Below are 26,822 nucleotides of genomic sequence, written 5' to 3'. Positions count from 1 at the left end.
AGAGATGAGGATGGCTAGCAGTCGTAGTGTACCATCTTCTGCCAAGCAGCCATGAGATGTGGATGGCATGCAGTCCTTCTGCACCGTCTGCTGCCAGCAAAAGATGTAAAAGATAGATGGAGTGGATCAAAACAAGAAATAGACCAGATTTGTTTTGTATTCATTTGCTTCCCCCCGTCTAGGGGACTCATTCCTCTAGGTCACACTGCAGTCACTCACAGAGAAGGTGCAGCAAGGTAAATCAGAGGCCAGGCTAACCTCCTTGTTCCAATAAGAACAATAACTTAGGTGCACCATTTCTTATTGGAACCCTCCGTGAAGTCCTGCTTGAAATAGTCCTTGATGTAAAGCCACCCCCTTTGCTGATTTTAGCTCCCTGAAGCCAACCCTGTAAGCCGTGTTCTCAGTCGCCCCTCCCTGCGTCAGAGCAATGGCAAACAATCGTGCATCTGAGTTGAGAGTGCTGTCCAGAGCGGTCACAATGGAGCACTCTGGGATAGCTCCCGGAGGTCCACAGTACCCCAAATTCGAGCCGGCAAGGCCGATTTAAGCGCTAATCCACTTGTCAGGGGTGGAGTAAGGAAATCGATTTTAAGAGCCCTTTAAGTCGAAATAAAAGGCTTCATCGTGTGGACGGGTGCAGGTTTACATCGATTTAATGCTGCTAAATTCGACCTAAAGTCCTAGTGTAGACCAGGGCTTAGTTCGTGCTGTTCTAGGATCAAGGTACAGGAACTAATACTTGAGCTTCTGTGTGAGAGTGTCCACACTGGGTTTAACACACTTTAGTTTATGTGTATTAACTTTACAGCTTTAGTTAATTTGCCTTAACTCCATGGACAAATGAGCCCTCAGAGAGCAAAAGATTTGGAGGGATGGCCATGAGTAAGATTGCGATTTTTGGCTTGGAAATTTTTCATATCTTTCATGGCAGAGGTGTGAGGGGGAAAAAAAGATAAGTCACCAAAAAAAGGTCACTAAACAATGTGGTTTTCACTATACCCTTGCGTCAGGTAACAATGCTACTCAGTTTGGGGGCCTAATCAAGTGTGTTTTTACAGCCATTTCCAAGAGTTCACAGACTTTATTGAAATTCATTATTTCCTTGACCTCTGGGACAAAATCATAGCCCTACTGATGAGCAAGTAGGAAAGGAACATGTATGTGTAGACTGGAAAAATGGAAGCTGGGGAGATAGTGGAAGGAGAATGGTCCAGTGGTTAGAGTGCTAATCTAAGGCTCTAGAGACGTGCTCTGCCACAGACTTTCTGTGTGACCATGGCCAAGTCATTTAGTCCCTCTGTGCCTCAGTTCCCCCATTGCAATATGGGGATAATGGCACTGCCCTGCCTCACCATAGTATTGTGAGGATAACTGTATCACAGACGATGAGTCACTCAGATCCTGTGGTGATGAAGGTCTCTAAGTACTTAAGACAGAGAGTGGTGGGGATACAGTTAGGGTGTGAGTACTGTGTATAAGTTTTTTTTCAACAGAAGGCATTATCATTAATTAGCATTGATTTAGATTAGAAATATCAGTCCAAATTCTGCCAGTGACATTGATTTAAATTTTCACCCTCATATCAGAATTAATCCACGCTATTGAAAATAAAACAGAAAAAAATCAATGTAAACAGCAGGAAAACCATGAGCTATAAAAAACACTCAGAAATGTAACCAACTTCCATTTGAGTCAGTGGGTTCAAAGATCAACTTTAAATCTCCACTTCCTAGTTTCACAGGCACCTAATGGAGATAGTGATAAAAATAAACATTTATATCACAGGGGCACCCAGAAGTTCCAATCTGTGTCAGCCCCCTCTCTTTGTGCTAGATGCTGCACAAACAAACAAGTTTGCTCCCCAAAGAGTTTGCAATCTATGAGGAATACAGTCATATGGGGGGGGGGGGGAATCAAACACCTCCCTGTTTTAGTCATGTTTGAATTTCTTGTATTTTCATTTGCATAAATGAACAAGGCCCTGATCTAGGAAAGGCCATAAACAAGCCTCAATGTAAGCATGTGTGTCATCCCACAGAAGCGAATGAGTTCTCCAAATGGAGACTCTGAGAGGAATGAAAAACTGCTCCCCTCTGGGGATCTCCAGGTGTCGTCTGGTTTTGGAATCTCCTCACAGTGCTAGCTGCTGGTGCCAGAGGGGGCTGAATTAGCCCTTTGGATGGTGATCCCAGTTCTAACGAAAATGTGAGGTGAACAGGGCGGGGAGAACAGCAGGCCAGGAAGATACATGATGCTCCGAGAACTGGTGGGAAGGGAAGATTGTTCGGGGTTTGTTTTCCTCCAAAAGGAGGAACCATGGTGCCAAGCATATTGGCACCCCAAAGAAGCCCGCGCACCAAGGAGTCCTCAGCAGTGAGGCCATGATCACTGGGCCCCCTCCGCAGAGCTCACCAAAGTGGCTTCTGAAATTGACAAGAAAGAGGTTGCAAGGGGCTCCCACACCACAATGCCAGTGGAGGGTTCAGAGAGGATTTCCCTCAGGTTCCTTTAAAATTCCACTTTTCCCATCATTTCCCATTTCCAGCTGCTGTCCAACACCTTTCTCTCTTAGTCAGGACCATAGGCAAACATTCCTTCCCAGTTACTGGTGTTGCGGTTCCTGGCTGGCCAGCAGGGGGTGTTTTTTTGACAAGATGAATAGGTCCTGCAGCCTATATGGCAGCCTGTCCCGCATGCCTGGCCTGTGATGTCCACTGACCTCCCACTGAGCGAGACGCGCAGGCTGTGACTTGGCCAGTCTGTGGTCAGCATGTTTGTGCCATTCCCTGTCCAGAGATGGATGTCAATAGCATAGTGCATCACACTGGCATGGCTGCCAAATAGCCCCATCCTTTCTGCAGCATGTGCATATTTCCTCCTCTCCACATAATAGCCTCTGCTGTCTTCAGCCCTGGGCTGTGCTCTCACAGAACTCCCAGAAGAATCCAGCTGCTCTGTGAATACACTGTTCCTAGCTCTGCTCTGAGAGGTGACTGATACACCCATGTGCAGCTGGACCCAGGAGTGCTGATAGCTGGGAAGCCTTTCATCCTATTTTTTGGCTCTGTATTTCTCCACCTGTGCTGGGAGTTGGCTCCTTTTTCCAGGAAGGATGGGAAGGCGCTGGAGTCCCCTTGCTGGCCGTCACGGGCTAGCACTGAAATACCTGTCTCTTCTGTTTTTCTGGTGCATGCCTGTGTGCAGCCCAGGCCATAGTCTCCAGGATCCTGTGCTGGTGGCTGAGTGGAAAGTCCCTCCCAAGCACAGCTGAAGCCTGTTATTGAATCATGGCCCTCAGCCTGCTCGTTGCAGATCTCGCTGTCCGTCCTGCCTCCCCCAAGTCCAAACCTGACTAAACTGAGAGCATGAAATGCACCCGAATCCATGCTCACGCACCCTGGCCAGCACAGTGAGTGAGGGCCCTGTAGGACCCTAAATAGGCCAACAGATCAATTCACTGGTTCTGCCTGTCTCCACCCCATCTCTGCATCCAACTGGCACAAACGGGCCTGTAGGAGCACAATGGGATGGGAAGAGTGACTTCTTTGATGCTGCTGTCAAACCTTACCTCTATGCTCTCTCTCCAACATTGGAAACAACTCAGTCTCAGGGCTATCCCCCACCTGGTGCTGAGCAATGGGTGGCATTTCTCTAATGGGAGTGATAGAGAGAGATAGAGATTCTCTAGGTTTTAGTCAGGAGGAGAGGATGGAAGAGGATAAAGTATGGGCCAGATCAGACGAGAAACATGCACATAAAGAATCTGACACATCAGAAAAGTACAGACAAATAAACAGTGACAAGTTTTTAAAGTGCTTGTACACATGCTAGAAGTCTAAATAATAAGATGGGTGAACTAGAGTGCCTCCTGTTAAAGGAAGATATTGATATAATAGGCATCACAGAAACCTGGTGGAGTGAGGACAATCAATGGGACACAATCATTCTGGGGTACAAAATATATCGGAAGGACAGAACAGGTCGTATGGGGAAGGGGAGGTGAGTGGCACTATATGTGAAAGAAAACGTAGAATGAAATGAAATAAAAATCTTAAATGAATCCACATTTTCCATAGAATCTCTATGGATAGTAATTCCATGCTCTAATAAGAATATAACAGTAGGGATCTATTATTGACACCTGACCAGGACAGTGATAGTGACAATGAAATGCTAAGGGAGATTAGAGAGGCTATCAAAATAAAGAACTCAATAATAGTGGGAGATTTCAATTATCCCCATATTGACTGGGTACATGTCACCTCAGGACGAAATGCAGAGACAAAATTTCTCAATACTTTAAATGACTGCTTCTTGGAGCAGCTGGTACAGGAATCCACAAAGGGAGAGGCAACTCTCGATCTACTCCTGAGTGGAGCGCAGGATCTGGTCCAAGAGGTGACTATAACAGGACCGCTTGGAAATAGTGACCATAATATAATAACATTTAATATTCCTGTGGTGGGAAGAACACCTCAACAGCCCAACACTGTGGCATTTAATTTCAGAAAGGGGAACTATGCAAAAATGAGGAGGTTAGTTATACAGTAATTAAAACGTACAGTGACTAGAGTGAAATCCCTGCAAGCTGCATGGATGCTTTTCAAAGACACCATAATAGAGGCTCAACTTAAATGTATACCCCAAATTAAAAAACACAGTAAAAGAACTAAAGAAGAGCCACCATGGCTTAACAACCATGTAAAAGAAGCAGTGAGAGATAAAAAGGCATCTTTTAAAAAGTGGAAGTCAAATCCTAGTGAGGTAAATAGAAAGGAGCATAAACACTGCCAAATTAAATGTAAAAATGTAATAAGAAAAGCCAAAAAGGAGTTTGAGAACAGCTAGCCAAAAACTCAAAAGGTAATAACAAAATGTTTTTAAGTACATCAGAAGCAGGAAGCCTGCTAAACAATGGGGCTCCTGGACGATCAAGATACAAAAGGAGCACTTAAAGACGATAAAGTCATCGCAGAGAAACTAAATGAATTCTTTGCTTCAGTCTTCACGGCTGAGGATGTTAGGGAGATTCCCAAACCTGAGCCGTCCTTTGTAGGTGACAAATCTGAGGAATTGTCACAGATTGAAGTGTCACTAGAGGAGGTTTTGGAATTAATTGAGAAACTGAACAGTAACAAGTCACCGGGACCAGATGGCATTCACCCAAGAGTTCTGAAAGAACTCAAATGTGAAATTGAGGAACTATAAACTATGGTTTGTAACCTGTCCTTTAAATCAGCTACTGTACCCAATGACTGGAAGATAGCTAATGTAACGCCAATATTTAAGAAGGGCTCTAGAGGTGATCCTGGCAATTACAGACCGGTAAGTCTAATGTCAGTACCGGGCAAATTAGTTGAAACAATAGGAAAGAATAAAATTGTCAGACACATAGAAGAACATAAATTGTTGTGCAAAAGTCAACATGGTTTCTGTAAAGGGAGATAGTGTTTTACTAATCTATTAGAGTTCTTTGAGGGGGTCAACAAAACATGTGGACAAGTGGGATCCAGTGGACATAATGTACTTAGATTTCCAGAAAGCCTTTGACAAGGTCCCTCACCAAAGGCTCTTATGTAAATTAAGTTGTCATGCAATAAGAGGGAAGATCCTTTCATGGACTAAGAACTGGCTAAAAGACAGGGGACAAAGGGTAGGAATAAATGGTAAATTTTCAGAATGGAGAGGGGTAACTAGTGGTGTTCCCCAAGGGTCAGTCCTAGGACCAATCCTATTCAACATATTCATAAATGATCTGGAGAAAGGGGTAAACAGTGAGGTGGCAAAGTTTGCAGATGATACTAAACTGCTCAAGATAGTTAAGACCAAAGCAGACTGTGAAGAACTTCAAAAAGATCTCACAAAACTAAGTGATTGGGCAACAAAATGGCAAATGAAATTTAATGTGGATAAATGTAAACTAATGCACATTGGAAAAAATAACCCCAACTATACATACAATATGATGGGGGCTAATTTAGCTACAACTAATCAGGAGATAGATCTTGGAGTCATCATGGATAGTTCTCTGAAGACATTCATGCAGTGTGCAGCAGCAAAAAAGGGATAGAGAATAAGACAGAGAATATCTTATTGCCCTTATATAAATCCATGGTACGCCCACATCTTGAATACTGTGTACAGATGTGGTCCCCTCCTCTCAAAAAAGATATACTGGCATTAGAAAAGATTCAGAAAAGGGCAACTAAAATGATTAGGGGTTTGGAGAGAGGAGAGATTAAAGAGGCTAGGACTTTTCAGCTTGGAAAAGAGGAGACTAAGGGGGGATATGATAGAGGTCTATAAAATCATGAGTGGTTTGGAGAAAGTGAATAAGGAAAAGTTATTTACTTGTTCCCATAATATAAGAACTAGGGGCCACCAAATGAAATTAATGGGTAGGAGGTTTAAAACAAATAAAAGGAAGTTCTTCTTCACTCAGCACACAGTCAACCTGTGGAACTCCTTGCCTGAGGAGGTTGTGAAGGCTAGGACTATAAAAGGATTTAAAGGAGAACAGGATAAATTCATGGAGGTTAAGCCCATTAATGGCTATTAGCCAGGATGGGTAAGGAATGCTGTCCCTAGCCTCTGTTTGTCAGAGGGTGAAGATGGATGGCAGGAGAGACATCACTTGATCATTACCAACAGGTTCACTCCTTCTGGGGCACCTGGCATTGGCCACTGTCAGTAGACAGGATACTGGACTGGATGGACCTTTGGTCTGACCCAGTATGGCTGTTCTTATGTTCTTAAATGTCCATGGGACTTTCTTGCATCTGTGTCTGGTCTCTGATGTATCTTGTGTCTCAGCTGGGAGGTGTGGAGATTTTTTATTGTCTCTTCATCTGGCTGGCTAACAGCTGCCCCTGGAAGCAGGAGGGGGGATGGGACGGGGCTCTGATAAGAGCAGAGGAGTTGTTCTCTCTCCAGACAGGGTTTATTTTGGGCCCTCATGTTCTCATCCCCTCATCTCTTCATGGCTGCGGTGGATGAGGAGGTGAAGAGCCAAGGTGAGGAGAGATTGGAGGCTGGACTGATAGATGTGACAGCTTGGATGATCCAGCCCCTAGTTTAAGCCTGCAGGCAAAGCACAGGGCTGAGACTCAGAGGCTGTGGCAAAATAAAGACAAACAACTCACAGCACAAACCATTTTCTCACTCCCAGCCTGGGGTGGACGCAGCCTCCCGACTGAATGGGTCCCTGTGGTGAGGGGGGCACAGACCACCCACAGCAGCACCCTCCACCCCAGCCAATATCCCTGCCCAGTGTGGAGAGGAGGCTCTGGTGGGGTTGGAGAGCTGCTCAGCACTCACCACACCACAGTGGCTCCCATCCTGTGGGGCTGGGCCCAGCTCCCCGTTCTGGGCGTTGTGACCTGGCTGCTCAGGTCTGGTGCTCTTGGTTCATAATTTCCGTGGTGCAGCTAAAGCCAGGAACCCACGCTAAAGCTGCTGCCCCTCCTACCCCTCTGCTTTGCTGATGGGACAGCTGCAGGGGTGCTGCTGTGGGTGGTTGGTGCCTCCTCGACCACAGGCCCACTCCAACTCTGACTGGCAGACAGGAGTCCTTGGAATGCACCCACTAGACCTGCAGATGGTCTGAGTCTGCATATCAACCAGTCCCAAAGCCCTCCAGTGGAAGCCCCTTCTCTGGGCCCCTACAACTGCCTCCCCCAAAATGGGAACTGAGCACCTTGTGCAACCCCAACACATTTTCTAAGGAGTGTGGCTACCGCCAATCTTAGGGAGTCTGGCTGATGAGCAACAACACATTGGGAGAGGTGGGAGAATGAATCTTTTCAGTGGAGATGGGGGTGACATTAAATGTCTCAGGCCTGTGGCTCATTGTGGGGTTCCCCCCACCACCACAAAGGTGCACTAGATCTGGTATAAAATGCTCTGCATGGACTTCATTTCTTGCTCCCCGCCACTGCAGGACCCAGAGAAATTCATGGGAAATATTTGCAAATTCAGCTGTTGGCTATTAGCTTAAAAATCACTGGCCTGAGTCCCCACTGCCCTGCATCTTGTTTTATCATTCACACCTGTGCTAAGTGCATGCAATGTGGGTCTCCAGTGCTACCAGACCATAATTCTCCTCTTAAGCCTACTGGTAATAGTGGTTTGGACCCTCTTGGAACAGCTGTGTATGTGTTTTGTTTGCTTGGGGGAATGGAACAATTCAGACACAAATAAAACTGTTTTCATTTGGGTTTTTTGTTTTGATTTTATGGAAAAATGCCTATGAGAGATAGGTTTTGTAAAAGCTTTCAGGGCCTGATTCTCATTTACACTAAGGCACCTTTACACCACTCTGGCAGCATAAAGTAGCTTTAAAATGGGTATTATTGTAATTTACTACAACTATAAGGCTGCTTTCCACTGCCACTGTAGTGTACTTGGGCCCTATTGTAAATGAGAATCAGTCCCTTTATGTTTTTAACTTCAGGCCGAACTACCCGGCAGTTTCCATTTAACCTTACATCCCTGCCTTTAAAGAATGAGCCACTTTTTCAGTCTACAATGCAAGTGAAGCTTCATAGTGTTAAATGAAGAGGTGATAATCTAAATAATGCAACATCCAGTGGCACAGGGAAAGCACGTGCTCGATGATCAGGACTCGGACTTCTACTCCCCAGAGCTGGCCCTGTCCAAGGCTTGTACTCAGTATCTGGAGTAAGGTGTAGCGCTTGTCTGCCCAGCCCCACTTGCCAGATGGCGTGTAGAGTGACTTACAGCCTCTCACTCATCCTCTGGGCTGGGGGGCCATGACACATCGCCACAGGCCCCTGTGACTTTGTAACTGACACTGCCCACTAATCCACAAGCAACATGCTACCTAGTAACAGTTACAGCGTTGGAGAAGGCTTGCTAGAGGTAGGAGCGACACAGGAAGGAACGCCACCACAGCCACAGGAGAAACCTTTCACTCTGTGACACAGCAGCTCCCAAGGGAGGGAAGCCTCTGGGCCAAATTCAGAAGTGATGTAAAAGATGGTAAACTATCCACTGGGTGTAAGAGAGCCTTAGGCAGCCAGATTCATCCCTGCTGTCATTCTGCTGCAACCTCGGAACCAGACACCAGCCTCAGTTACATCAGTGGAGATCCAGAGTAGCTCCAGTGCCTGCTAAGGGGTTACTCCAGATTTGCATTAGCATAACAAGGCAGCATTTGGCCCAAGGCAGATCTCAGTGGATGTAAGTGATAAAGTAACGTAACTAGCCCAGACATGGCCCTCAGAGCCCAATGCTAGGTGGTGTTGGAGCCTTCTCCTGGAAGCACACAGCTTCTCACAACGCGGGGCCCCCCGTGACTGGCACAACGGGTGTAAGTTACATGCTGAGGAGGCAGAAGCTGGGGCGTGGAGCAGGAAATGCCTCCAGCAGAAGCACAGAAGGCCATGCCCCTTTCTACTTTAATTCATGCCTGTACCAGCCCTAACACTACTGGGGGCAATTCAAACCTGGCAGCAGCAGGAGCCGCTCCCACTGATTTCAATGCGTGCTATGTCCCCTTGCCCCAGGGGCTGTATTTGGTCCCACAGGATCCTAGATCAATGAGAGCTTCACTTATTTTGCATAACCACTGAATGCCACCTCAATGCAGGTGAAACCTGCTAGCAACACCTGCTTGCTAAACAGCTGGCTCCTAGGGCCTGGGTCTCTTCTCTCAGCATTTTGCTGCAGGGGAGTTACTCCTGACTCATGCTAGTGAAAAGGAAGTGAAAACCAGGCCCCCAATAAAAACAATTAGGAGTTCTTGTGTCACCGTAGAGACTAACAAATTTATTTAGGCATAAGCTTTCGTGGGCTAAAACCCACTTCATCAGATGCATGGAGTGGAACATACAGTAGGGAGGTATAAATACACAGCATATGAAAAGATGGGAGTTGCCTTACCAAGTGCGGGGTCAGTGCTAACGAGCCAATTCAGTTAAGGTGGAAGTGGGATATTCTCAACAGTTGACAAGAAGTAATGTGTAACTTACCCCACCACGGTACCACCACTATGTTTGGTCCTACCAAATGGACATTTCCCTTGGGGCATGTGGCACAGGGGCATAATGGGCAGAGAACAGGGTGTCTTATGGTGCAGAGATTTCAGGGACACTTCTGTGAGACTCTCCTTCGCCACCCAAGCATCATGACACAGGCATCCCTGGCTAGGAATGGAGCTCTCCGAAGGTGTTGTGACCCACCATCCAATCCATGCTAATTACTATTCGTTGCTCCGTGCCTGTCCAGTCTGCATTACAAGTGCCCCTCGCAGGGGTTCTCACAAGAAATTTTTTGGTGGCGTCAGAGTGAAGCCACCAACTCTTGCTGGTGGCCGCTCTGACAATTTTCCCCTTAAATACTTAATTAACTTTAGGAAAAACAAATAAATATGCACATATACATGTCCAAATCATTGTAATTTTTTTATGTAGGGTTTTTGTGCAGACTCAGTAATAAAAATAACATACAGTTGTCTCTATTCTTTACTGGACCTAAACAAAATAGAAACAAAATAAGGTGCTTTGCACATTCGTGTCTATTTTGTTGTTTCTTTTGCTTTTTTGGCTGCTTTTTTTTTTTTTTAAAGATTTGCTAGCTAGTATGGCTGCTGCTGTGAAAACTGATTATGTATATATCACTTTTCACAGCAGACTTACTAGCTAGCTGGGAGACAGTAAAAAGTGATATTAACACACATACAAATATCGCTTTTCACAGCAGACTTATGCATCCTCGGAAAGCCATGGACGGAGAGGTGGATAGGGAAGCAGTGGGGGCCAGGGGAATGGGGGGGGGGCCAAGCCTGGGGCTGGAGCCCAAAACCCCCTGGCTGGTGGATGGCGCCTGAAGCCCTGCGTCTGGAGCCTGGCACCCGCCACCCCAGGGCTGAAGCTGGAAGCCCGAGCCCCACCACCCCTGTGAAGGTCGGGAACTCACACCAGTGGCCTGCTCCTCTGGCATTTGTGTCTGCAAAGGAGGGCAGGGCCCAGCCCCTGCTGGCAGCTCTGTGGGAGGGGCCACTGCTTCCCCCCCCCCCCATCACTACCCAGTAGGCTGTGGCAGCAAGAAAGGCCTCTGGTGGCCGCATGCAGCCACATTTGAAAAACGCTTCCCTACAACGCAGGTGTCATTTATTCTGGCCCTATCCCAAGGGTCTAGAGGTGAGAAAAGGAAAAGCCACTTATGCACAGTGCACGTTCTATTTGCAAGACCACTGGAGAGATGGCTTCAGCCACCCCAGCCAGGGAAGCTGAGACACAGCTGGATTAACGGCTAATTGTGAAAGTGCCCCTGCTCCCACCCTGCAAGCACAGACACCCTTCGAAACCAGGGGGAGGGGTGGGCAATGAGAGGCAGGAAGAGGAGCGTCCAGGTGTTAATTCACACTAAGAGACTGGAATCTGGCTAATGAAGAGCTCAGCTCTGTGCCTAGCAGATCGGAAGGACCCCTTCACGGGCACTGAGATTTATGAGGATTGACTGAGGTCTTATGGGTCAGCTAGGATTGGACTCCATGGCCCTCCTAGTAGCCCCTGGTGCTTTGCTCTGAGTGAGCAGCACCCCCTGCCCTCATGTGGCTTATCTGGGGACAGTTTGCAGAGCAATGAATAAGTCAGTTGCTGAAAGTCAATTGAGTTAGACAGTCTACTTCCTTCCCTCCCTCCCCGCCTCCCTCTGCTTTCCCTCTTCCAGATCCGCAAGAGAAGCAAAGCCTGCCGGGGGGGCCTGTGGGAAAACGACGAACTGGTGTCCATCAACGGGAAGCCATGCACTGGCCTTTCCCACGCCAGCGCCATGCACATCATCGACTCCTCCAGCGACACGCTCCACATCTGTGTGAAACGGTAACAGCCAAGTGCGGGCTCCAGGCAGGGAGCAAACTGCAGGGATACAGCCCCCCTGCAGCGCAGCTTCATTCTGCACAGCAGCTGTCATGCAGCTGGATGCGGGTATCACTTTAGCTAACACAAGGCAGGGCAGCCTTGTCCTAGTACACTGGGGCATGAAAACAAGTCAGAAAAACAGGCCTCTGGAGGACTTTGCATTCAACAAGTGTATGGCCTCTTAGGGCTTCCTGGTTGTCTCTATGCCATACTCCACGGCCCATTAGATTGTATGGCAATAGTGGGGAACAGAACTTAGGTCCTCCTGCTCCTATTGCTTTAGCTAAGGGAATCAATGTTAGCAATGTAGGGAATATGACTCATAGATGAGCAATTATGACTCCATTCTGCAGCAGGCAGTGTTTCAAACCAGACAGTTCATCACAGTCATAAGTAACATTAGTGACATTGCTTTACTTTGGATAAACGAGTATTCTGTACAACTGGGTTTGATTACACAGGGGCCAGTTACATTAAAGGAAACATGGCATGGTGTATTAATGACAGCATTCCATAGTAAGGCCAATAATGGGATGGAAACAGGGGCATAGATAAGTCAGAAGCATACATCCAGACATGTTCCCCCCTCTGGCCTGCAAGAGGTCCAGCTGGCTAATGTCCTGATCCAGCAAAGCACTGAAGCAGGGGACTAACTTCAAGCACATGAGTAGGCTTCAGTGGGACTATTCCTGAGAAGTTAAACAAGTGCTTTAGGGTTTGCTGGATTAGGGTCCAATCCAGGTCAAGAGTAAATCCTGTAGGTTAGAGATAGAAAAGCCCTGGGAAGTCCCATCTCCTCCCTCTCCATGAGAGTGCAGAATTCACCCCTATTGTACCCAAGACTGGACAAAGCACTAGTGAATGTCCCTTCCACAGCGATAAAGAAACACACTGGCTGATGGTCTCTGCAGAGTGGGGCCTGAGGGTGGCTGTGCTGACGCAGGGAAGAAAAGGGCAGGATGACCCCACCCACAAGGAATCAGTACCAGGTCTCCATCTAGTGCAGGGGAGGGCAAACTATGGTTCACGGGCCAGATCTAGCCTGTCAGGGCTTTCAATACAGCCCAGGGGATTGCCAGTCCCATGACGCAGCGGGGCTAAGGCAGGCTCCCTGCCTGCCCTGGCCCCGTGCCCCTCCCGCAAGTGGCCAGCACCACATCCCTACAACCCCTAGGGGAGAGCTCTGTGTGCTGCCCTCTCCTGCAGGCACTGTCCCCCACAGCTCCCATTGGCCGGGAGTGGGGAACCGTGGCCAATGGGAGCTTTGGGGTGGTACCCACAGGTGAGGGCAGTGTGCAGCAGAGCCACCTGCCCCACCCCTCCCCCAGGAGCAACTGCCAGACATGCTGGCAACTTCTGGGAGCAGTGTAGGGCCAGGGCAGGGAGGGATCCTGCCTTAGCCCCGCTGCCACCCCGGAGCTGCTCGTGGTAAGCAGCGCTGGGCCAGAGCACCCAACCCAAACCCCTCCTGTACCCCAAACCCCTGCCCTGAGCCCCCTAACTTCCTGCTGCACACCTCCTGCCCCCCAATACCCTGTCCTGAGCCCCCTCCTACACCCCAACCCTTTGCCCTGAGCCCTTTCCTGCACACCACACCCCCTTCCCGCACCCCAACCTCCTGCCCCAGTCCTACATTCATGGCCCTGCATACGATTTCCCCACCCAGATGTGGCCTTCAGGCCAAAAAGTTTGCCTACTCCTGGTCTAGCGGGAGTGAGCCAGGGCACTGAGACATTCTGCTGTGGTCACCTGTGGTTCTGGGCTCTTACCAGTGCTTAAGTGTGACAAGAGAGGCCTGTGGAAGGTGTCTAGAATAGCACTGGCCTTATGTCACCACACTGGAGACCGCCTGCAGGCAGCAGGTGCTGGGACAAATTCCACTGGGACAAAAATCAACACACTTTGAATTAGCAAAGTGACACAGGCAGTCTCCGCACTGGGGGTGTGAATCAGCTGTCCAGAGGCCAGCATTAGATGGCTTTGGGATAACATAACTAGCTGGCCTTACTCTTCAATGGGGCTTGCCAAATGCTGCTGCCTGTTAAATATGGCTCAGGGAGCAGAGATGCATGTTCCCATGCAGCACAGCCTTCGTTTCCTTCCCAATGGGAGAGTCAGCGTGCTGATTCCAGTGAGTGCGAGTGAGAGATGGGGCCTAACAGCCAGGACTCCAGAGTACTGTTCCTAGCTCGGATTCCCACAGCAAGGAGTAATGCTCGGTTATTTTCAAAAAAAGCAGCAGGGGGAAGGAAGGGAGTGAGACAGGCATCTTTTTATTTTAGGGATTCAGGGATGCTGAAAGAGTTGGTCTGGGAGGCCATGTGAGGGAGGGGATGGTGGCCTGCACAGCTATGAGTGAGAGCAGAGGTCATCCTAATAACCAGCAGTGGGAAGGAGTGTGTGAATGAGACATCCCTCGGTCAAGATGTGCATGTGGCCCACACCGTTGCAATGTTTGAGAAGCCTCGAACTAGACCATTTCCAACAGAACCAAATTCCAAGACTGCCCTGCACCCTCAGCAGTTCACATTTTCATTCAGAGCTCTCTCTTGCATGATTTGCACGCATGGTGCCCCCCCAAAGGTAAGCAGTTGTGGCAATGGGAATTACCTTGTGAGTTAGCCAGATGGCACTAGAGTGCATCATGGGGGTGCTGCAGGCCCTGAGAGCGCCAGAGTTCCTGGACGGGTTTCAGAGTAACAGCCGTGTTAGTCTGTATTCGCAAAAAGAAAAGCAGTACTTGTGGCACCTTAGAGACTAACCAATTTATTTGAGCATAAGCTTTCGTGAGCTCCAGCTCACTTCATCGGATGCACACTGTGGAAAGTGTAGAAGGTTAGCTCTATGGTGCTACTGCTCTGACCTAATTAGACTGTATAACAATACTTGGTGCTACCACTTCTTCCCTTCCCGATAGCCCAAATGGAACACTGTCACAGCCCCCTTGCACACTGCTCTCACATTTTATCCCCTTCGCGGTCATTGAGAGGAAGCCAAGTGGTACAATTGTCAAAAGCACCTAAGACCCAGATTTTTAATGGTATGTAGGTGTTGCTGCACTCAGCATTGCAACAGTTAATTGACTGAGAAGCCTAAGACTCATCTTCAAAGGGATTTAGGCACTTAGGAGCCTAAATCCAATTGACTTTCAATGGGATTTTGGCTCCTAAGTACTCCAAACCCTTTTGAAAACAAGGACGTAGTTGCCTGTCATTCCAATTTTTTTTTTTTTACACTATACAGCCAAGCAACAAATTATCCTTCATGAACCCTTACATTTAAAAGAGACCTGCCTGCTCTGACCACTTGCAGTACAAGCATACGCCCAGTCCCCGCCTCCCTTAGGGCTCACAGTGAAAGTTTCCCTTGATGCCATATGAGCTTTTCTTTCTCAAGCTTTTATTGGTTTGAAAGATGAAGCATAACTGCTTCTGAACCACCTTTTCCCAGACCACGTGCCAAACTGCCAAGTCCTGACTCAGGACGTACCTGACTGAAGGCGCAGCTGCACGTACAGTGGCGTGTAGCGTACGGACTCTGCACACCGAGCTAGCACAGGTATACACAGCAGTGGAGACAGTGAGGCACGGTTTATGTGAGTAGAATGCCCTACACGCCTGAACCCTGGAGATGTACCCTACGTGGCTCTCCACTTGCCCAAGCTGGGCCTCCCACATCTAATGCTGCTATTTTTAGCAGTGTAGCATCCCGCTACCTCCCTGCTGCCAGAGCCTTGCAGTGTGGCATGTAGCTATGCACCATAGCAGCAAGTGTGGATACAGCCTGGCTTCTGCTGCAGGGCGTAGCTACATGTGTAGTGCCTGTACTGTGCGTGCCGCTGTAAGTGTAGACACAGCCTCGGGGGAGTTCTGACACAGCAGGTTCTGGGTAATAAGAACGGCAGAATTCAGCCCCAGGGAGAACCCAAGGGGCCAAATCATGGAGTCCTGACTCAGTCTTTTGCAAGTAAAAGTACCACTGATTTTTGCATGGCCAGAACCCTCAGGACTGAGCCCATGGGATATACAGTCAGACACCAGAGTACAGGGCTCAGTTACAGCTCTCACCAGCCAAACTGGGATGGTCACAGGAGGAGAAGGTGCCTTTCCCCTGCTGTGGGGCCTGGAGACTGTTAGGGGGCTTATTCCTTCACCCGCTTCCTTCCCTGGTCCTTCTCGCATAAACAGAGAGCAACAATACCCGAAGTCCAAAGGTGCAAACAATTCGATGTTTATTGGGGTGAACTTCCAGCAAGCATTCCAGTTTCCTTCCTTAGTGTCCCCCTTCCCAGCTCTGACACCACAGAGCCTTACACCTGTGTCCTTATTCCCATTCCTGCCCTTAGCAAAACATGATTCCAATTTCCTCACCCCCATTCCCATCTCCCCCACCCGCACCCACCCACTCACTTCCTGACTGACTGCAGGCTATATAGTAAAACTTGAGTTCTGCTTTGCTATACCTTAACCAGTCATTTTCCTGAAATTTAACTAACCAATCCTAACATATTGTAACATGATTATGTAACCAATTATATCCCACCACCTGAATTAATTTACACCCAGCAAAATTAATTATACAGCAGACAGGAACAATCACAGAACCAGACAGAGATTATACAGACAAACAATAGCAAAGTGGGAACTATAATGACAAAACAATACAGAAGTGAGGATTTCACATCCCAGTATTGATAAGTGAGTTCTTGCCAGACAGGATGCTATCAAACTAAGTTTCCTTTTACATCTTCTAGGCACTTCCCTTTCTCTGGAGGAGATAGGAATACAATCCTGTCCTGATAATGCCTAACAGCCCAATAGCACCTGATTTCAATGTGACTAGTTTGGAATGTGAGGATGTGACCTGTCGCTTCCCAGCTTATGGCTGCCTCTGCTGCTTAGCCAAAGGCCTTAGCCTAAGCACAGGGCCTCAAACTGTCACAGTAAGAGAAGGCCCTTACACCAGCAGACAGTGATTTTGATTCTTTCTTTTATACCTTTAGAATTAGCCAAGTGATAAGAATACACTTAAATTCTTAAAGTACAGGCCTTTGCAGACAGGCCTGAATATCTATATCCTAACAGAGACAATATGCCTTTTGAGAAGCATAGCAGCTCCCAAGGTCTGGGGGAGGGAAAGACGGGGTGCAACTTGCTATTCCTGTGTCGCAGTTACAGCCAACACCCTTTCCAGCACAGCCAAGCTAGGAAGCAGAGAAATGTCAGTGATGAATTGGCCCTGATATAGCCATCCGAGTCGCACCTGCAAACGGGGGGTTTGAATTTGGCCTGTATCATCCGGATAGGCGAGACACTTACGGACCCTGTCCCTCCCCTATGCTGAGGGCCAAACCCCCTGCATCCTAGGAATTCGTCCACAGACTGAAATTCACTGAGTCACTCCTCCTTTTCTTCACAGGGCGGCTGGCAGAGACCGGTCTGGCACACGGCCCCTGCACTCGCTTTCCCCTGGGCAGCTGCAAGTGCTCTCCCCACCATCCCCAGTCAGCCCAGAGCCAGCTGGTCCCCCGGCTACCACCCCACTGGAGCTGCAGCGCAGGCGGCAGCAGCAGCTGGAGAGCCTGACCTCGCCCCCCGACAGTGAGGCGTACTACGGCGAGACGGACAGCGACGCCGACAACATTGCCCAGGAGAAGCACCGGCGGGCCCGCAAGAAGAGCCCTCGCTCTCCACCTGGGGGCTCCAACAACAAGCCAGGCGAGCCACAGGACGAGGTGTCCCTGTCCGAGCTGAGTGGCTATGACAGCACCCCGGAGGCAGCAGCACAGGCCGGAGAGAACATGAATGGCGTGGCCAAGAAAGACATCGTGCAGCAGCCTGGCAGCCGCATGGACACCTCTTTCTCGGAGAGTGAGGTGCTGCTGCAGCCACCCCAAGCAGAGAGCAGGGAGCTCTCCCCAGAGGCCATGCTCCTGCCCCATGCCACCAAGACCATCCGAGCTGAGCGCCACCTCATCCCCATGGTGGGGCCAGTAGAATACCCAGTCGATGAAGATTTAACCACCACCTATGCAGAGAAAGCCAAACAAGCCAGTAAGTGCCCCCAGACACACCTATCTACACCCCCGCTGTAACCTGCCTGTGCTAACTCCCCTTCCCAGGCTGAAAGGGCCTTCACCCAGCTTCTCTCACGTGGATGGAGGCAGGGCCAGGCCAGCCCTGCAGGGATCTGAGCTGGTGGCTTAGGTCATTCAGGGTCTCTTCTGGCAGGCGCTCAGGGAATATGTTGGGAGTCTAGAATTCAAGCACAAAAAGTGGCAGGACTCCACTCATCCCCACCCTGATTTCTGTTGAGAACAGGAGGGAGATGGCAGGTACTGGAACTGTCTGGGTTCGAGAGTGTGCTGGTAACACCTGCGCTCCAGAAAAGTGACTCGGGTGAGAGTCCTAAGCCTGGTCTCTCACTGCCTAGGCTGGGGACAGCACCTGGGGACAAAGCAACCCCGTTCACTCTATAGCCACCGCTGTGTCCAAGCAAAGGAGCAATATGGATGGACTCCAAAGGGGTCACACCCAGCCCTCATGGTGAAGGAGAATTGCTGTGAGACAGTTTGAGAACAGAAAATGGAGACAGTCTCCACTCAGAGCCATCCCAAAATATTGTTACCAATGGCTTACATCTCCTTAGGGCTGGTCCTCCCACCCTGTCAAAATCAAGGGGGCCTGTCCACTTTCCTCCCCCTTTGGAAGGTGATTTTGCTGCAGCCTTGTTTGCATCAGCAGGCGTGGGTGGGTCTGCATGTGGCGCTAGCCAGCTAGCTCCAGTAGAGGAGATTGCTTTTCATGCATGGGCATGCCAGTGAGGCGAAGCGAGGGGGGAAAATATCTCAGTCAACTCTGACAATGCCCTGTGGTGGGAGCCCCCTCACTTAAGATATTTAAACTGGGACAAAACACCAGAGAATACACTCTAGGGAACAATCCTACACTGGCCTCTGGATGATGGACTAGAGGAGTATGTCTACACTGCACACTAAAGCCTGACTCTGACTCATATTTGAGCCCAAGCCCCCTTCCGTCCACAACAAATCAGTGTGAATCAAGTCACCAAGCACTCAGGAACCGGGATCGAGGACTCTGCTGGGTCAGAGTCGGAGTTCTACTGTGACTTGGACCAAAGCCCTGTTGGTTTACGGTGTGGACACAGCTCAAGCTGCAGACCCTAGCCAGAAGGTCTGTGCAGTGCAGTGTGGACACATTAGCATGGCTGTGGAAACCCAGGTCCAGCAATTGTAAACCCAGGTTTACAATGCAGTGTGGATGCTCAAACACAGGCTTTGACGTCCCCAAGCCTGAGTCCCACAGAGCTGAGTTTACAATGCAGTGTAGATATACCCGAAGTGACCTAACAGGACCATTGAATCTCTTACTTCTGTGGTTCTATAATTCTGTGTCTTTCCACTCAGCCTCCACCTGCTTTGTAGATTTAACTGAGCAGTTGTTAGGGTTCATGGAAATCAGGGCTGGAAGACATCTTGGAAGTAACCAAATGTAATCCTCTTGGGCCAGCTATTCCATCCTCCTTTAATGTTTTTGAACATTTCTATAGGTAACACCTCTGTGATCTCCTTTAATTGCTGCTCTGCTAATTGCTCTTACCACGAGGGTATTTTTTCCTTATATCGAATATAAACCTGCCTTTATTCATGGTTAGCTTAAGACCATTACTCCTTGTATTACATTCTTGGCCAGCTTTCCCTGCCTATTCCCCTCACCTATCATTTCCTCTCAAGAACTTGTAGCAAGATGTTATGGGGAAGGAGAAAGCTGGGTCCCACCTCCCTTAGTCTTGGGCATCTTCCCTGCCTCCTGCTACCCAGGCAGTATTTTAATGCCTTACATGATGACAGGGCAAGAGCCATCCTTTCTTTAGAGTTGTGACCTGTGCAGCTCTATCAATATGTTGTACAATAGTATCTGTCATCCAAGGACCATAAACAGCTGTACAAACAATCAATTCAGATTACAGCCCCACTGTGAGGTAGGTCATTCATATTATCTGAAATCCTCCAATCACAATTTAAAGAAGTCAAGTTAGAGAATCCACCACTGTCTCTAGTTCAGGGGTGGGCACACTACGGCAGTGTGACATATTACAAATGGGGAGACTGATACACAGAGAAGTTAAAAGACTTGCCTGTGGTCACACAGCAAATTGGGAATAAAACCCAGGAGTCCCGACTCCCAGTCCCCTGCTCTAATCACTAGACTTGCCTCCTGCTATCAGCAAATACTTCCAATGGCTGGAGATAAGACACGAGAAGGGGAAGGCTCTGAGTTACTACACAGAAATTCTTTCCCAGGTGCCTGGCTGGTGGTCTTGCCCACATGCTCAGGGTCTAAGTGATCGCCATATTTAAGGTTGGGAAGGAATTTTCTCCTAGCAGATACCCTAGAGTTTTTTGCCTTCCTCTGCAGCGTGGGGCCTGGTTCACCTGCTGGTTTGAACTAGAGCAGGGGTGGGCAAACTTTTTGGCCTGAGGGCCACATCTGGGTATGGAAATTGTATGGCGGGCCATGAATGCTCACGAAATTGGGGCTGGAGTGCAGGAGGGGGGTGAGAGCTCTATCTGGGGGTGCAGGCTCTGGGGTGGGGCTGAGGGGTTTGGGGTGCAGGAGGGTGCTCTGGGCTGGGATTGAGGAGTTTGGATTGCAGGAGGGGATCAGGGCTGGGACATGGGAGGGGCTCAGAGGTGCAGGCTCCAGGCAGCGCTTCCCTTAAGCAGCTCCCGGAAGCAGAAGCAGCAGGTCCTCCCTCTGGCTCCGACGCGGAGCCCCCTGGCTGCCCCTACACATAGAAGCCGGAGAAGGGACATGCTGCTGTTGCTTCTGGGAGCCACGTGGAGCCATGGCACGTGTGTGCGGAGCAGCCCCCGAGCCCGCTCCTCGGCTGGAGAGCGGGAACAGGGCAAGGCCCAGATTAAATCGGCTGGTGGACCGGATGTGGCCTGCAGGCCATTGTGTGCCCACACTTGAACTAGAGTGAATGGTGGATTCTCTAACTGGATGTCTTTAAATTGTGATTGGAGGATTTCAGTAACTCAGCCACAGGTATGGGGTTTGTTACAGGAGTGGGTGGGTGAGGTTCTGTGGCCTGTGACATGCAGGAGGTCAGATTAGATATTCACGATGGTCCTTTCTGACCTATGAATCTGTGAGTCAATGTTGTAAGGCCACTGCTACACCCGTTTTCCTCCCTTTCTCGGAGAGGATACCACTCTCTCTCCTTGCCCAAAGGAGCTTTGGAGACTGCTTCCAAAGCTAAGCTCCTTCCTCATGGCAGGGCAGTGAGCTATTGCTCTGCCCCATGTCGCAAGGCAGACTCAGTCCCACAGGTGCTATCAGACCCAGCTTGGCAGTATTGATGATGCAAGGCCAGGCCTTGGCTGGTTCTGTTTGTCCCACAGCCTGTTTAGAATTCACCCCCGCTTAGGACAGCAGCAAAAAGAGCAATTTCCATCTCCCCTAGGCTGAAGCTATTTTTTCCCCTTTGAATAATGTACAAGTATGAGATGAATGCTGAGAAAGGCATGTCCAGCTGCTCTCTGCCACCTGATAGTCCTAGAACTGGATGAGCAATCGCTTTACATCAGGGCTTATTTCCAAGGACCGAGTCAGCACAGAAGGCTCCCAGGAAAGCCACATATTTCAGTCAAAGCATTTCTGATGGCAGAATAATCTCCCATGGCTGGAGGTGATGTACGGATGTTGCTAGCTAGACGGGGAGTTCCTAGCACCATTGTGGGCTGAGCTAGTACTTTCCTTTCCTGGTATACTCCCTTTTGGGCGAGGCTACTCTCAGCAAGAGCCCTGGTGGAAGAGTCCCCAGTAGCGATTCGCAGGCTGATGGCACTCCATGGCGGTTCACATGGCCTTTTACTAGACTGCAACTTTCTGCTGCCTGCGAGGGTGGAGACAAACCTTTCTGCCCTGGTCAGGCCATAGCACAATGGTCTGGTCAGTGACAAACGAAGGAACAACAGAAAAGAAACGGGTGGGGGGGGGGGGAGTGGTAAGAGGAGCAAAGGCATTCCCATGCTATGGCGAAGAGAGCTAGAGAAACTCCTGCTCATAAATACACCCATTCTGCACTTCATGGCTTTGACTGAAGTCTGGGATATGTTGGCTGCCATGGGAGCCCAGCTGTAGGGGCACTAGGGATGTGGTGCTGGTTTGGAAAGGGGTGTTACTATAGTGCTTGGGCCTGGATTCAGCACAGCCTCTGCTGGCTCTGGTAGAGCCTATGCACAATTTAAAGCTGCCCTCCCATTGAGAAGTCCCGTAGTTCCTCTTAAGGCCGGTTCCTCTGGGGCCGGTTTTGTTCAATATCTTCATAAATGATCTGGAGGATGGTGTGGATTGCACTCTCAGCAAATTTGTGGATGATACTAAACTGGGAGGAGTTGTTGATACGCTGGAGGGCAGGGATAGGATACAGAGGGACCTAGACAAATTGGAGGATTGGGCCAAAAGAAATCTGATGAGGTTCAATAAGGATAAGTGCAGGATCCTGCACTTAGGACGGAAGAACGCAATGCACAGCTACAGACTAGGGACCGAATGGCTAGGCAGCAGTTCTGCGGAAAAGGACCTAGGGGTGACAGTGGACGAGAAGCTGGATATGAGTCAGCAGTGTGCCCTTGTTGCCAAGAAGGCCAATGACATTTTGGGATGTATAAGTAGGGGCATAGCGAGCAGATCAAGGGACGTGATCGTTCCCCTCTATTCGACATTGGTGAGGCCTCATCTGGAGTACTGTGTCCAGTTTTGGGCCCCACACTACAAGAAGGATGTGGATAAATTGGAGAGAGTCCAGCGAAGGGCAACAAAAATGATTAGGGGTCTGGAACACATGACTTATGAGGAGAGGCTGAGGGAACTGGGATTGTTTAGTCTGCAGAAGAGAAGAATGAGAGAGGATTTGATAGCTGCTTTCAACTACCTGAGAGGTGGTTCCAGAGAGGATGGTTCTAGACTATTCTCAGTGGTAGAAGAGGACAGGACAAGGAGTAATGGTCTCAAGTTGCAGTGGGGGAGGTTTAGGTTGGATATTAGGAAAAACTTCTTCACTAGGAGGGTGGTGAAACACTGGAATGCATTACCTAGGGAGGTGGCAGAATCTCCTTCCTTAGAAGTTTTTAAGGTCAGGCTTGACAAAGCCCTGGCTGGGATGATTTAATTGGGGATTGGTCCTGCTTTGAGCAGGGGGTTGGACTAGATGACCTCCTGAGGTCCCTTCCAACCCTAATATTCTATGATTCTATGATTGAGCAAACACAACCTGCCCTTTCCTGGTGAAGGATCTCCCTGATCCATGCCCACAGAGATGGTGAGGGTGCCCTCTAGAGTTTCCTGAGCCAGAAGGGTGAATCAAGATTGTGGGTCAAAACCAGCTGCTTTTAAAAAGTGGACTTGATTCTGCGCAGGGAATGGATGACTCAGTGGGTCAGTAATGGGAGCACAGTGCTGGATTTATAGGCCATGAGACCATTAAAGACCATTTAGATCATCCAATCAAATCCCTGATTTTTGCAGAATATCACCCTGCCTCATTCCCACTAACACTACATCTAACCTGCCCTTGAATCTTGGCGGTCATGAGCCGCTGCCACCTCCGGGGGAGTCTGCTCCACTGCTCACTTGCTCTTACAGGGAAGAGCTCTATCTACCTTTCCAAAGTGCTTCCATCGTTAGCCTCAGGCCACGGATCCCTTCCCTGCCACCTTCAGTGTGTGAATAACCCATCCCCTTTTTCCACTGAGATGAAGGCCCTTCTGAATCTTCTCTTTTCGAGTCTACTTCTCCAGCTCTCGTCTCTCCTTTGAAGCTGTAGCAGTTTTGTTGCCCTTCTTTGTATTCTCCCTAATTTTTCCATCTCATTCTTAAACTGCAGATACACCCAATGATGCACAGAATTCCAGATATAGTTGCAACAGGGCTATTTAGAGTGACCCCGTTACGTTCATAAGAACAGAAGAACGGCCCTACTGGGTCAGACCAAAGTTTCATCTAGCCCAGTATCCTGTCTACCGACAGTGGCCAATGTCAGGTGCCCCAGAGGGAATGAACAGAACGGGTAATCATCAAGTGATCCATCCCCTCTTGCTCATTCCCAGCTTCTAGCAAACAGAGGTTAGGGACACCATTCCTGCCCATCCTGGCCAATGCCACTGATGGATCTATCCTCCATGAATTTATCTAGTTCTCTTTTGAACCCTGTTATGGTCTTGGCCTTCACAACATCCTCTGGCAAGGAGTTCCACAGGTTGACTATGCATTGTGTGAAGAAATACTTCCCTTTATTTGTTTTAAACCTGCTGCCTATTAGTTTCATTTGGTGACCCCTAGTTCTTTTGTTATGAGAAATAGTAAACAATATTTCCTCATCTACTTTCTCTACACCAGTTATGATTTTATATACCTGAATCATATCTCCCCTTAGCTGTCTTTTTTCCAAGCTGAGAAGTCCCAGTCTTATTAATCTCTCCTCACACGGAAGCCATTCCATACACCTAATCCTTTTTGTTGCTCTTTTCCAATATATCTTTTTTGAGATGGGGTGATCACATCTACACATGGTATTCAAGATGTGGGCATACCATGGATTTCCTAAATGACCAGGTGAAACCGCTGTCCAAGAACAGGGGACTAGAAGAATCCTTATCCACAAGTGGAAGAATAACACTGGCATATTCTGTAAGAGTGTTGTACTGTGAAGGGCTTATATTAAGGTTGCTATCTCCTATCTGTCCTGGGCTTTCACAGACTCAGATTTGTAGATGTGCTGTTTATTTCCTTTCCCCAGAGCATGCATAACCCTTTACATCCTTGGCCACTCCACTCATCTCATTGCATGCAAACCACTCCAGGTCAATTCACCACTCCAACCCCCACGTTTACTACCCCTCCAACTTTGGTAGGGTTAGCAAATTTGATCACTGTTGAATTTAAAAACTTCCTCTAGACCATTGAGGACACTATTAAATAGAGATCCAATACTCACCCATGTGATGCCCCACTTGGAGGTCTTAAATGAGTAATCTTTGCTGTCTGCTTGTCATCCAATTTCTAATCCAGACTCTTGTAATTTCCATCTAGTTGGTATTTATCCAACATATACGTTCATTGGTCTGATTCACTGTTGCATTGCACCTTGTGGTTACTTTTACACCTGTGCAAAGTGGATGTAAAATGTACAACCATTTTCAGAGGTGGTATTGTTCTACACTCACTCAGCACAGGTGTAAACCACAGCAGAAGGAGCAAATGGAGTTTCACCCATTAACATCAGTGGAGGACTTGACATCTAGCTGTAGGGCAGTGGAGAATCAAGCTGTGACAGTTCGGTCACAGAGACCCCCTTGAGACTGTCACCTGATGTGCTGAAACTACCTCTGAGCCCATTTACTTTGTCAGCTTGGGATTCCAGAACCCTGCCTTGTTGAGCCAGACACACTAGCCTGCTGCAACACAGACCCAGGGTCTGAACCACGCCCCCAAAGCTGCAGCCTTAACTGAAAAAAGCTCAGCAACTACTCCTGTCTCCAGCAGCCAGACACCCAGCTCCCAATGGGATCCAAACCCCAAAGAAATCCATTTTACTCTGTTTAAAGCTTGTAGAGGGTAAACTCATAAATTGTCTACCCTCTATAACACTGAGAGAGATCTGCACAGCTCTTTGCTCCCCCAGGTATTAATCACTTACTTTGGGTTAATTAATAAACAAAAGTAGGATTTAAGTGGTTTCAAGTAATAACAGACGGAACAAAGTAAGTTACCAAGCAAAATAAAACAAAACATGCAAGTCTAAGCCTAATACATTTAAGAAACTGAATACAGGTAAATCTCACCCTCAGATGTTCCAATAAGCTTCTTTCACAGACTAGACTCCTTCTTAGACTGGGCCAAATCCTTTTCCCTGGTACAGTCCTTGTTAGTTCCAGCTCAGGTGGTAACTAGGGGTTCTCTCATGACTGCAGCCCCCTTTGTTCTGTTCTACCCCCTTTTAGAGCTTTGGCCCAAGGCAGGAATCTTTTGTCTCTCTGGGTCCCCATCCCTCCTTCTAAATGGAAAAGCACCAGGTTTAAGATGGATTCCAGTATCATGTGTGTAGCAAAGCAAGGTCAAGACTCACTGGCATGGCACCTCCTGCTAGTCATCTGGGAATTAGCTCTTTTCCAGCATATGGAGCACCCTCTGCAGGCCAGTGTCTTGCCTGCCGCTGGCCCCGTGTTCCTCCCAGACCCCCGTGCCCCTTTACCTTGGGATTCTGCCCCAGCAGTACCCCCACTCTCTAGGTCTCCCCTCCAGGGGAACCCCCAATCCTCTAAGCCCATCTTGCCTCAGTGGTTACTGAGGGTCATCATCTAGCCCCTGCTCACTGGGGCAGACTGCCTTTGCCTCTCCCTGGGTTGCCCCTCTGTAGCCCCAGTACCTTTTTGGGCCTTTAACAAGGCCTGCAGCCTGGGGGTTTACCAGGCTGGAGCTCCCCAGCTCCCTTTGCCCTTCCCCAGCACTGCTTCGCTTCAGGTACCTTGCTCCCAGGCAGCTAGCCCTTCCCACTCCAGGGCTAGGGTGGGACTCCTCCAGCTCCTGCCCCCAGCCCTCGTAAAAGGGCCAGATGGGCCCTGATTGAGCTGGCCAGAGCTGTGGCTGCTTCCCCAATCACCCTAGCTTGGCTGCTTTTAACCCCTGTTCTCCAGCAGTGCGACAGCCATCCCACTACAATGTGACATGGTCACATGTCACTGTAAAACCTCATTCTTCATTACCTAGTAGCTGGAAGACAGGTACACAAGAAGGCTTGCAGGTAAACAGACCCATTCACAGGTTTTCATTGATTCTGCCGCACCCTTAATGGCTTCCACTTAATATGTTTACATCAGTAATACAAGTGTATAGCTTATTCTCCTAA

The 26,822-nt window shown here is 48.8% G+C and overlaps 1 protein-coding gene across 1 annotated transcript in view; it reads left to right on the top strand.

The window, feature by feature from the left end:
- The window catches only part of SYNPO2L (synaptopodin 2 like), a gene marked incomplete at both ends in the record, with an annotated part of 62,099 nt that overhangs the window by 19,267 nt on the left and 16,010 nt on the right, over positions 1–26,822 (top strand). Inside the window, 2 exons of the mRNA XM_084635221.1 lie at positions 11,698–11,849; positions 17,307–17,941. Coding sequence (XP_084491347.1) covers positions 11,698–11,849; positions 17,307–17,941 — 787 coding nt within the window. The remainder of the gene's footprint in view (positions 1–11,697; positions 11,850–17,306; positions 17,942–26,822) is intronic.

Source organism: Lepidochelys olivacea (assembly GCF_965140295.1).
Source record: "Lepidochelys olivacea isolate rLepOli2 genome assembly, chromosome: 7".
NCBI classification, from domain to species: Eukaryota; Metazoa; Chordata; order Testudines; family Cheloniidae; genus Lepidochelys; species Lepidochelys olivacea.
The sequence above is the reverse complement of the archived record's forward strand: the minus strand, read 5'-3'. Positions and strand labels throughout refer to the sequence as shown.